Genomic DNA, 13,224 nt, shown 5'->3' on the forward strand with positions numbered 1-13,224 from the left:
GCGTTGAAACTCCAAGTAAATTAAGGGAATTTAGGGAAATAGGGAAACATTCGCTTTGCCCTATAGCATCTTTTTTATCAATGGCATTGAGTCTCCAGGGCAGCATCTTCTGCCTGCATTAAAGTCACTCAAACAGTAAAGGAAAAGCCGGCAACAGATTGCTTGCTCTGTCTTAGCAGCCTACTGCTTCTGTGCCTCAAGAACCAGGGAAATGCTCAGTTTGTATATTTCTAAATTTATTTCAGCAATGATCTCAATCAGAGCAAGAAAGAGGCCTGATCTGTGTCCCCATGTCTGAACATCCCTAACTTTTTCTGTGAGAGGGAGCTCAGGAGTTCCAGACTAGGATCCAAGTTTCACAGCTGGGCAAACCAAACCACCAACGTTTGAAATCCTGATCTTCATGTTGTGGTTTGGACAGACCCTCTAGCAGGAACAGACAGTAGCATGCTGTAGCCATGTGAAAATCAGTGTTTAAACTGAACATTTATGAAATAACAGAACAGGCTTTCCCCTTTCCCTCTACTCTCTAAGAGTGAAGTAAAGCAAGTAGAACAAAGGATATTTTGAATATATGGGGTGTTTCCTGTTTTAATATGATCTAACTTCAAAATGAGGCTCCACAAGGAAGGATTAGCTTTTCCATTTAAAGAGAGTATAATTTTTTTTTAGCCAAGTCTTGAGAAAAATATGTTAATTATTTTTGGGGTAGGTCCCATTAAGAAGCAATTGCTCTTTTAATTTGTGCAATTTCATTCCAGATATTGATGAATGTCGGACTATTCCTGAGGCCTGCAGAGGAGATATGGTGTGTGTCAACCAGAATGGTGGCTATTTATGCGTACCCCGAACAAACCCAGTGTATCGATCACCATATCTGAATCCTTATTCAAATATTTATCCACCGCCCCCAGCACCAGGCCCTGTTCCCAACTACCCTACTGTTACAAGACCTCTGATCTGTCGATTTGGTTACCAGTTGGATGAAAACAATCAGTGTGCTGGTAAGTAGTAGAAATCTTTATTCTATCTTTTTACTTTTATTTAAGCTTGTCTGACATTAGAGAAACAATTGTCCTGCAATTGTCCGTTAGCTACTGAATCACTCAAGGCCAGTGTTTTGAAGTTCAGCTACATTTTTTTAAAGGATGTGAGCCATGGGTTTTATATAGTCATCGTTCTGGGCAAGCTAAGATAGATATTTAGTCAGGAAACCCACTTTTATGAGAGAAGTAATGTTTTTATGAGATAGACAACCATCTGATGGTAGGTGATTTGTCAGTGCATCAGAGGTATGCATTTAATACTTAGGATTCTGTCTTTGAGAGACCTGTCCCTCCATTTGAAGTGTTAGATGGCAAAAGGAAACCTTGATTGAGTTCTTAGCCGTATGTGACCTTGCTCAGATTTCTGGACCTCGGTCTTCTTCCTGTAAATGGTATAAATAAGAGTTGTTTTGTGCTTTGTCACTTAGACTACGAGCTCTTTGGAGCGTATATAGGATCATAGAACAGTTTCTTTTGGAAGAGACCTTCAAGATCATCAAGTCTAGGCTTTGACCTAGCCCTATCAACACCACTAAACCATGTCCCTCAGCACATCTACCCATCTCTTAAATGCCTACAGGGGTGGCGACTCAACTACTTCCCTGGGCAGGCTGTTCCAATGCCTGACAACCCTTTCCATAAAGAATTTCTTCCTAATATTCAACCTAAACCTCCTCTGGTACAACTTAAGGACATTTCGCCTCATCCTATCACTCGCCACTAGGGAGGACAGACCAACCCCCGCCTCGCTACAACCTCCTTTCAGGTAGTTGTAGAGAGTGATAAGGTCTCCCCTCAGTCTCCTCTTCTCCAGGCTAAACAGCCCCAGATCCCTCAGCCATTCCTCATACAGCACATGCTCCAAATCCTTTCCTAGCTTGGCAGCCCACCTCTGTACCCTCTCCAGCACCTCGGTGTCCCTCTTGTAGTGAGGGGCCCAAAACTGGGCACAGTACTTGAAGTGAGGCCTCACCAAAGCTGAGTTCAGGGGCATGATCACCTCCCTGCTGCTGCTGACAACACCATTCCTGATCCAGGCCAGGATGCCGTTGGCCTTCTTGTGCGCCTGGGCACACTGCTGGCTCATGTTCAGTCGGCTGTCCGTCAACACTCCCAGGTCCCTCTGCCTGGCAGCTCTCCAGCCACTCCTTCCCAAGCCAGTAGTGCTGCCGGGGGTTGTTGTGGTCGAAGTGCAGGACCCAGCATTTGGCCTCTTTGAAATTCATGAAATTGGCCTTGGCCCAGCGATCCAGCCTATCCAGATCCCTCTGTAAAGCCTCTCTACCCTCAAGCAGATCGACACTTTACCCAGCTTGGTGTCATCTGCAAACTTACTAAGGATGCACTCTGTCCCCTCATCCAAATCATTGATGAAAATGTTAAACAAGACTAGGCCCAGTACTGAGCCTTGTGGGACACCACTCGTGTCTGGCCACCAGCTGGATTTATCTACATTGACCATGACTCTTTGGCCTCAGCCATCTAACCAGTTTTTCACCCAGCAAAGCGTGTACCCATCCAAGCCAAGAGCAGTCAATCTCTCTGGGAGAATGCTGTGGACAATAGTGCCAAATGCCTTCCTAAAGTAAAGGCAGACAACATCCACAGCCTTTCCTTCATCCAACAAGCAGGTCACCCTGTCATAGAAGGAGATGAGGTTTGTGAAACAGGACCTGCCTTTTCCTTACGTAGAGGGTGGTACACAACAGTTAGCACTAGCATTGCATTAATGACTACAGACTTCGGCTGAGACTGGAGCAAACCTGTTCCAGGCACTGCACAAACACACAGGGAAAGAATTGCTGCCCCAGCAGAGTGCTGACATTATTCAGCACCTTGATATTCCCTGATCTCCACTACTAAATACAAATAACCCTATGAAAAAAATGTCTTGGTTATTTTTCCTGCTTTAGCATGTTTTGCTAGATTTTGATTCCATTTACTCCACTTTATGCTGTGTTTAACTTAGATATAAGCTGCTCATGTGTTACTCAGATTTAAGGGAGATTTAGAATATTCAACAGAAAATTTTGCCAGTCTGTAGACTAAGGAACTGCATTTAACTTAGAACATTTCTGTTTTGAATGCTGCTGCAGAACAATACAAGAGCTAAAACTGACTCGTCTTTTGGGCTGATTCTGCCCTATTGTCTGAAATTTCTGGCAGGACTTGCTTTCAGATGATGTACTTTGTGTCATTCCCTAGTGAAGAGACCATGGTGGTTCATGGGAGCTGTGAGTCTAGATTTAAATTCAGCTACTTTGGGGCACATTTTTCTGTACTGAAATCATTGCCCTCATTATGTTCCAAGGTGGGAAAAATGTATTTTCTAAGCTGCGCTTAGAAAATACTGGAAAATTTTTAAAAAATGGTTTTTTTAATGAGGAATTTTGAAATGGTGGGATAACAGTTTTCTGTAAAAATAAGTGTGTATACTATCCAGTCCTTTGAAAACTGCAGCTAGTCCTTCTCATCTTAGCAAATTGATCAACCCCTTATTTTATCTACTGATTTGTAGATTTCCAGCAGTGTATTAATTTTGTTAGCTGTGCTGTAGTTGAATCAGGAAATGGGCAGTTAGTGTGAAGTGCATGTACGTTCCTATCCATGCTGATAGAGATGTGAGGTCTAATGTGTTCTTCAGCCAGTGCTATTCACTTCTGTCACTATAACTTTCAAATATGGAAATTTAATACTAAGGGCAAGTTTGGTGAATAGACATATTAACAAGAAGGCATCGGAAAGGACAGACTGCCTTTTGAGAACCACGGTTAGCTGCGAGCAGCTTCTCAAAGTCTACATCAGGTTTGAATTTGGGCAGATGATGGATCATACTTGTGTTAAAGGAGGGAAAACAAAACTTAAAACAAGGCCTGTCAGAGTGAAGGGGTCTCTGCTGGAGTTAGATTTCATTTTTAGTTTAGTGAAATCCTCTGGAGACATTCACTGTCGTGATGCGGTATTTATTTTCTTATCTATGTTCTCTAGGATGGAAGATATGGTCATGTGGGGAGGTGGTACGAGTACAGGTCTCATGGCAGCAATGGTAGAAAGATCTGATCCCCTGTTTCTAGGACTTCTGGTGCAGTTAATAGCGTGTTGTGTGGTTTTGTGCTTGAAGGACTTGGACAGATGACACCAGGGAACCTTGACAGGGTCCTCAGGAGCAACCAAAATTTTACCCAGGTCATCCAATAAAGTCTGAATCACATGAATCATCCTAATATGAACCAATTACAAGCATTGCTCATGTTATTCGTATTTAGGTCGTTCTGTGCTTCTCTGCTTGTCAGCCTTCAGTACCCTTTTAGGATATATGAAGCACTTTAAGGGTTAATTTTGTGGTGGAATGGTTGAAAAGAGTAAACTGGAAGATATTTTGCTCGGTAGCTGAGCCACTAGATAACTTACAGTTTTGTTATGTTGGTGTTCTGGCATCACCTTCCAGCATTCTCTTTCTGGATAAAATTAATCACAAGTATTTCCATTGGAGAAGATGAGACTTTTGGCTATGGACTTCAGGGGAATCAGAGCTATTGTAGTGCCAGATTTTCTGTCCAGTTTTTAATAGAGTATACATTTTTTTGTCTGGTCAGATATGGGGTAACAGGTCCAGGCCACATTTCCTATTGCTAGGCCAACAGAAATCTTTACTTTCACTTTGATTTCCAGTCAAAACAGCTTATTAAACACAGGAACCTTCCCTAGGAGATTTGCAGCCTCAGCTTTGAAGCACTGAGCTTGTTCAACAGACTTCCAAAGTGAAACAGGATAAAAATTTGATCTGAAAGCTGCATGAGATTTAACAAGCTGGGTCTTTTTTCCCCCTTTTTTTTTTTTATCCCCCCTTTGCTAGAGCTGACAGAAGCTCAGGAAGGCAGGGAGAGGGTGGCTCTGTCCCGGCCTGGCCCCTGGCCTGCCTGCCAAGGCCCCACCTTCCCTGGCTCTCAGAGGAATGTGCACCCCGGGTGGTTCAAATAATATTCCCCCTCCTGGGGCTGCTATATTCCAACACAGCAAAAAAAGAAAGATAAGCCGTTCTTCTCCCTTTTAAGCTTTTTGGGCCTCATCCTTTCTGGCCTGGATGGTCATAGATAGGGATTAGGTGTCCGTGTTCCTTCCCCATCACGTTCACCACTCAGTCTTAGCACTTTTATTAGTCAGTACTGATGCTTTTATCTCCAGATCTCGTTCTTTGTGAAAACAAAGCCTTCCTGGCACAAGTGCCTCTCAAAAACTCCTGTCAGTGATCACTTTGCCCACTCCACTGTCCTGTGAGTGGTATGGAAGTAGCTGTAGCCATTTGTGGCAACAGACAGAGAAATATTTTAATGATAATTACTTTTTAAATCTTATGTGGGTTTGTTTCATGATACATGGCATTTTTACCCCTGGAGTTGCTCAATGCTTTATATCTTGTATGTATAAATGTACTGTATTTTCAACAGCACGAAGTCTGTTTAAACTCATTCCAAAGCAGGTTGGGAATGATTTATATCCACAATTAATGCTGGAATAAAAGACCACATACAGGAAAAAGCAAAGAACATCTAGCACAAGAGCACTGCTTGAACTGTTTGTCTTCTAATGCTACTTCTCTATAAATACAGAATGGTTAGACATAATAATGACTTTTTGTTCAAGGAACTTAGTCTAGTAACTGTTGGCAAGATTAAACTGGAGCGAGGGCCCATGTTCTTGCATTATACATTCATAAGCTGAGAGCTCTTTCCAATTTCCTTTCACTCCACCTTGCCGTTTCCTGATTTACAATGATCTTTAAAACATGCCTCAAACACAGATCCGTCTGGGCATTGTGGAAAGAACTGTAATGGGTGGGCTTTTATTTTTGCTTTCTCCCCTATTAATGCACGTGCACAACGTGAGCAGACGATGAGGGTAGGGAGGCATCTAAGAGGGTTGAATGGAGGGATCAGAGAAAGCAGACTGCACAGAGAAACAGATGTCAGGAAAGGTGTAAGCGTAAGGCAAGATGAGTATGACCTAGAGACAGAAAGAAGGGAGGAGGCCAGAGGAGCTAATAAATAAAATTTTTTTTAAAGGCATCATCTTTACTTTTAAAGCAAAAGCTGAAAAGGAAAAAGCATGAAAACAGAGGGAAATTGAAAGATGCTCTTTCTAAGCGTAAGAGAGAACTGTCCTTCAAGGCCTCATCTGTGGAGTAGTCATTGCTTCAGCTTTCCTCATTTCTTAGGCTGCCAAGACCTCCTGCATTCCCCATCTACAGGTCCTCCATCCTACATTTGTGGATTGAAACTCCTTCCTTCAAACATTACCTTGCACAGATGGATTTTAGATCATTATCATTTATATTGCAAGCATAACTAAACCCACATCCAAGCCTGCATTTGTACTGCCCTAGCCTATGCCTAGATGAGTTTTCAAGCAAAATAAAGGAACCAGATGTGTATGTCTGGGAGAGGGTAGGGAAATGAAGATATGGGGCACTGAAAGGAGGTGCCCAGGTCTTGCAGCAGGCCCATGGCTGTGCTGGGGTTAGAGCCCAGCATTCTATATACTTAGCCACTAACCCAGGCTGCTTCCTAACAGTGACCTTTCTAGTGATCTCCCTGGGCATATAGAAATAAGAGAAGGAAAAGGAGGGAAATGCAGCAAGAGGATTATGACCTGGAACGAGTTGTTCAAAGGAAAGACAAATGGAATCCACTCCTGCCATTGCCTTTTTTTTCAACGCAGTTTTGTTCAGCTCCGTGTCTTTCTCTTTTCCTCTTGCTGTGTGAGACAATTTCTTTTGCTGTTCCAGAGGGCCAGTGGGCTATGCATTGTCCCTGTTAGAGCAGTACTGCCATCATGTCCAAATTAACTAGGAAAAAAAATAAAGATTGCATGAGAATAGGTTCTGCAAGAGGTTGAGAGCAGCCTCTGAAAGGATATGTAATTGATTACAACTCTTGTAAATTAAGGGCCATGATGTGTAGCCTTTATTCGCAAGATGATTTTCCTGTCAGATTTTGCATGGGGGAACAGAAATTCAGACTTTATACTGCCCTAGCAACAGAAAAGTTGCCTCTGAAGCATCTGAAGAAGCAGCTGATAGTTGGTGGCTAAGGCTTGTGTTGGAGGATTTTAGATTCAGTTCCTGACTTTGTCATAGATAAATGTGCTCGGTTTTGGGGGCTTCAGGTGATTCTACGTAAACTGAAATAATAATTCACTTTCAGAATTGTACCAAGGATAATTTCACAAGTAGACAATAGGTGCTGAGATAACAAGTATCATGTAAAACCAGGAGAAAAAAGGCCCAATTTAATAATCCTACAACAGTGAAGCTCAAAGTGAAACATTTAGAACTTACTTCCTTAGTCCATTAAACTGGCTGGAAATCACTGGGCATTTATTTTTGCCTATGGCTCTCCATATGTTGTATCAAAGGAGAAAGGAAGTCCCAGAACTTTATCAATATCTCCTGTTTACTTCGGGAATACCTGTGCTACGAACACTTTCTGAGATTATTTGATCCTGGAGTTTTTCAGCAACCATCTACTTATGTTGTGCTCATTTAATGTTTTAGCACAAATCAAGGTGGTTGACCCTTGATTATCTTATGTAATGAGACTAGACAAGCCAGGTAATGGAAAATATAAACTATGTACATTAAGGCAGAAGACTGTATGTCAGGGAGCTAATGGAAGAAGGATCATTAACATCATAGAGTATAGACATACTTTGCATAGCCCTGTCCTACTGCACAGAACCACATTGTAGAGCTCCAGACAAGCATAACTATAATTCTTCTGGATTCAACCCCAGTGCTTCTGAGCTGATGGCCTGATCTATTCACGACTCTAAAAAGTCTTCATAAAAGTAATTATGGGTTGACCACAAAATATTCATAGGTAAAAAGGTACGTCTGAAAATACTCAATGCTCCTTCCTCCCTCAGGAAACCATTGCACCAGCACAAAGCATGAGCTGGGGCTGAGGAAAGGCAAGATTCATCTAGTCCTTACAGTATGGTCCAGCAGTAGGCTTGTTCTTACAGGAGTTTGACCATCAATAAACATACCCTCCCCCAACAGAATTTACTAAAGATGATGAGGGTGGAAGCGCTGCTTTACGCTGAAGTGAATCCATTTGTGGTGGAGGAGTTGGCTTGACAGAAAAGGTTGTTGTACGTATCTGTCTGTAGCAGGGTAAACTGAGCCTTCTGTGGCTTGGATTATTCCTTCTTTCATTCCTCACTAAGTGCAGTGTGGGAGGAGTATGGTCTGGTGGTTAAAGCAGAGGCAAGTGCTTCATTTATTTGTGAACCTTCTAATATTCACAAAGAAATGAGTAAAATTGAACCAAGAAATATAACATGGAAGCCAAGAAGGCTTGCACGTTATAAAGAAAACTGGCATCTCCATACTGGAATGAAAAACAACAGGCTCCTGAGTATGGCAAAGTGTAACAGTAAGTGCAGGTCCAGCATTCTGCATGTCAGCGTCATTCAAGCGTCACTAACCATCTGTATTTATGTGTGATGATGCAAGAAGGGAAAATAAAATAAACATAACTACAGCATAGCCACAACTGAACTTGACTGAACTATGGTCACATTGGGTAGATAGATAGTCAACTAGAAACCAAAAACTCTTAGACCTCTGATTACAGTCTCTACAGACTTTGCTGAAGATTTTAGGATCTCGGAGCACAAATTCTTGCAGTGAATTTATTAGATTTAAGTTAATCTGTCTTGAGCCTAAGCCACTGACCCTAAGTCGTTCACGGTCAGGGAGTTTGGTATGATATTTTCCTCCTGCCAAACTCCTGATACCATGATAAGTTTTCCTAGACATCGTTAGGAAGGAATACACAGCTGGTCAGAAGATCACCTTATAATTAAAAACTGTGACCACCAGGAGTGTTTGAATTTGCTTTCAACTTCGGCTTGAGCTAAACTGATTCTGTCTGTGGAAGTGTCTTCACCTGCTTATTAGAGGTGATTAAAAGTTTTCTGGTTTCTTTGCTACTGAGGCTGGAAGCCAGGAAGGAAGCACAGTGGCATAGGGAGGGGGACAGCTGAAGGAGAATGTGTCACGTTACAAATCATAACTGGTTTGTATGCAGAGAAGGGGCATAAGCACAGTAGGGACAATGTCCATGTCTTGTTTGATGTACAAGCCACAGACGCAGGAACATAAAAATATCTCTTGACTCTGACCTTTCTACTTCATGATGCAGTTCAGTTTTTCCTCTTTCTTGGAATTGTGTGATACTTTGGTATTGCACCAGGGGAGGTTTAGATTGGATGTCAGGAAAAATTTCTTTACTGAGAGAGTAGTGAAGCATGAAACAGGCTGTCCAGGGAAGTGGTAGAGTCACCATTCCTGAAGGTCTTCAAAAACCATGTAGACATGGCACTTTGGGGCATGGTTTGTGGTCATGGTGTTTGGACTTGATGATATTAGAGGTCTTTTCCAAACTTCATGCTTCTATGATTGTACAGTGCAACAAGAATCCAGGAATTCCATCTCCCTTGCACTTTGTAGGCTGTAGGGAGAAAGGGTATGCAAGGGAAAGAGGTTTGACCAATTCTCTGGGGTTTGGTTGATTTAATGGCCTTGGTTAAGTTTGGTCTCTGAACTGGGGTTATTAGTCACCAGGCCCTGAGCCAGATAATACATAGACTTCACTTGTCACCAAGAGCTAGTTGGCAGGAGGTTATATCTGACTCATTTCAGAGAGTAATAATCATGCCCAGCCTGCCATAGCCTCATGCTGGCCAGGGCAAACTCCTGCTGTTTATCTCTGAATGATTTCTTAGACTCTCTGTTAACAGGGTTTTGATAGATGGAGCTTTGTGTCCGCCTTGCCTTTATTATGTCTTACTTCCAGGGATTTCAGCAGTGCCAGATCAGTTAACACCACTATGTACTGATTAGCTCTGTCTGCTCTGGAGCAGATTTCATGAGCTTTCCTTTATGGGATAGCTGTCGTGCGAGGCAGTCCTACCAACTAGACAATTACAGGGCTTACAAGAAAATTAAGTCACTTAACGGTGCTGGAAGATTGACACACTTCATGAGTACCCTTCCCCAACTCATTGTCTCTGTGGCTTGTTCTCTCATTTTCCCCTGGGTGCCTGTTTTGACTGTGGATGACAGTCCATACTTAGCTTCCTGCTGCGACCCTCAGGGACTCCCCTACCTCCCTGTGGCCATAGCATGCAGAGTTCAATATGTGATAGACTGTTTCTCCTTACGTGGAAGGCTTATTTATTTTCAGTGCCCTTCATAGCACTCAGGCCTTCATCTGCTCAGGCCTATGTTAAATTTTGCATATATTTGCAGCACCCTCAGTGCCTAGAGATGGCAGTGTTCTCAATAACTTAAAAGTAACAATTTTTCTTGGCCTCTCCCTTATATTTTTTGGTTCAGCTTTGTTTCTTTTCACTTAGTTCCAGGCTGAAATTGGCCATGGTTATGTCACAATCAAGATGTTAAGCCAAAATATATAGAAAATAGGAATTGGCTCCCTTGCCAGTATAAATCAGCCAGATGGACCATATGTTTTGCCAGACTCTATAGGCAGAGCTAATGTGCTGGCATTTCTTTGTCTTGTCCCTAAGACACCAGACCCATGACGGAGCTGCCATGCAGAAATAGAAGAGCTGCCTGATGTGTGGAGTTTTTAACATGCTGTGACACCTTCATCTGCCAATTGACCAGCTTCCCGTTTTACTGCTTCAATGAGATGAGAGAATTTTTCAAAGAAAATAAAGCTACCAGAAGATGAATGGAAATTACACGATTCTAGCCCAGTTCAGGGGAGTAGATTCAGTGTTCTGCCTCTTGGCCCAGATATGCTGATGCTGCCTGTTGGGGATGACAAGATGCAGTCCCATCTGCAGTTTTAACGCCAGCAAAACTTTCTCTGGTTTTAGCTCTTTTCAACCGTAACTTATGGTTGCAGGTGCCCTTGGTATAAGGCTATGCTGCAGTGTGAGGAGAAGGATGATCTAGCTGAATGTAGGTGATGGGACAGCTGAAATGAAGGCCCAGGTCCCCAAAGCTTGGTTAGGTCCCTTGCTCTTGCTGACCTTCATCCTTAGTGGAAATTTAGCATGTAAATGCCAATTGACCTTGCCTGCAGTCTTTGCCACAGGCTGCCAGTATGACCCTAGACCTCTTTGCTCAATACTATTTTCAGAAATGACTACTTATCTGAGGAATCTCAGTAACTGTCTGGAAATGCTTGAGGGGTCTAGGTTTTCAGGCAGAGGCACTCAGCACTTTCTGAAAGTCACAGTGTATATGATATCTTTGTTTGGGCACCTGCAAGTGTGTCTATACAAACTCCTAAGCCCTTCTGGCAAATTTTCTTAGCCTTTCTATGGCTCAGCTCTACATCAATAACATGCCACTACAGTGAGAATAAATCTGTGTTCATGATGCGTTCAGATACTGAAAATACAAGAAGTACTTCAGCTAAACAGGAAGAGCTTAGGAGGGGGAGAGGAGTGCATCGTGAACTGGCAGGTTCTGAATCGTGATCAACTACTTAGTCTGATACTGTTTGGTTTGGGTTTTGTTTTTCACAAGAAGAAATCATTTTAAAGTCTGCTTTCTTCTAATATTTTGAGCTTGTTTCCATTTTCTGATCTTGTTGTTTTGTAGGGGTTTTTTTGTGAAGTAAAATTCTTGTTTTCCATCCAGCCCCCTGAGTAAATGAAGCATTAGCTGGTGAGATGGTTGGATGAAAGGCATTAGCTGTTTTTTTGGTACAACCCCAACACATCTATAGGTGACATTGAACATGCAGTGCAAACAGTAATACCTGGAAGTCTAGAAAAGCTACAGTTATGATCAGGAAATTAAGTGACTAGGAACCTAGCAGCAGATGAAAAGATAACCTAAGATAACCTGGCCATCTGATTGAAGATGAACAGTAGAAGGCAGTGATGTCAAGAGCAGTGTAGCAGGGAGAAGTTTCTGGCAGTGTTGTTAAGACTTGTTGTCCCAGAACAGAGAGGGAATAGTCCTTCAGTATGTTCCACTGAGAATAGATCCAACCTACTGACATCAAGACTTAAGCACTTTGCTACCCGATAAGGGTAGAGAAGTTTATGAAAATCTCTGTATAGAGCAACAGTAAATTGGAGGCATTATTGAGGCTGACTTTGATTAAAAGAGATAAGTATATTGTAAAGTTTAGGGTAAGAAGACAACAATTGGAACTGTAAATGTCAGAGAAGCAGTTGTGGGTGGTGCAAAAGAATGATTATTCCTGAATAGGGTGTAATTTGCTGAAATAACGGAGAATTGCTTCTAGACTGAAAGCCTTTTATAACAGTGCAGTGTATCAGTTTATACAAGAATACACTAGGTATGTTGTAGTGGAGGAACAGTACAAAACATATCGGCAGAAGTATTTAAAAACTGCCTGGAATAATTGTTAGCAAGAAAGAGTCTTGTAAAAGTTGAGGGTGCAATAGATGTTATCAGCTGTCTTTAAGTTGCTGTACTTCTGGGTCCTTTGATGTATTTCCAGCTTCCAGTGTGCACAGAGGCACAGAAGAAAACTGTTTGCTTTGTCTAACAGTGCAGAGATAGATTTGTAGCATGGGCAGGAGTCTCCACTCATTAAATACAAGTTATTGTCCCTACAGTGGAGCAACACAAAGTTGATATAGCTTCAACGGATAGCCTGACATCCCCTTTCTGAAGAAGGAATCTTGGAGCAATGCGGAACCGGTTTGCCAGATTGCCACTCCTTACTCCTGGAGCAGGAGCCAGGCAAGGGAGAGGAGACATGGTCCAAAAGCTGTAGCACGCCTCTAAGTTCCTGCTATTGCAACCCCTGTGGGGAATCCCAAACCAGGCATAGGCTGGAGCTAGCTTGGATCATGGTCATGTCTTTCAAAGGCGGACTGCAGCGATATATCCCACACTTGTTGCCAGCAAATTGCTAAGCACTGCATCTGGGGCTTTAATTCAGAAGCAGATTGAAATTATTTTAATTAAAACCAGGGCTGACTTTGTGATGGAATAGCCCAAAAGTGTGTATTGACAGCTATCAGTTGATTTTATGCAGTCATCCCAAAGGACTGTGGCATGCCAGCTTTAGGAAGTGTTCTTCCCCACTGCATCAGTGCTATTTGAAGATAGGGTTTTGTAAAAACTGTATTATGCTATTCCGGTAGTACATTGCAT

The 13,224-nt window shown here is 42.4% G+C and overlaps 1 protein-coding gene across 2 annotated transcripts in view; it reads left to right on the top strand.

The window, feature by feature from the left end:
• The window catches only part of FBLN5 (fibulin 5), a 46,930-nt gene that overhangs the window by 5,580 nt on the left and 28,126 nt on the right, over positions 1-13,224 (top strand). For both annotated transcript variants that reach the window (XM_009875980.1, XM_009875981.1), the window contains one exon: positions 762-1,004. In XM_009875980.1, coding sequence (XP_009874282.1) covers positions 762-1,004 — 243 coding nt within the window. The remainder of the gene's footprint in view (positions 1-761; positions 1,005-13,224) is intronic.

This window comes from Apaloderma vittatum, unplaced genomic scaffold, assembly GCF_000703405.1.
Source record: "Apaloderma vittatum isolate BGI_N311 unplaced genomic scaffold, ASM70340v1 scaffold13949, whole genome shotgun sequence".
NCBI classification, from domain to species: domain Eukaryota; kingdom Metazoa; phylum Chordata; class Aves; order Trogoniformes; family Trogonidae; genus Apaloderma; species Apaloderma vittatum.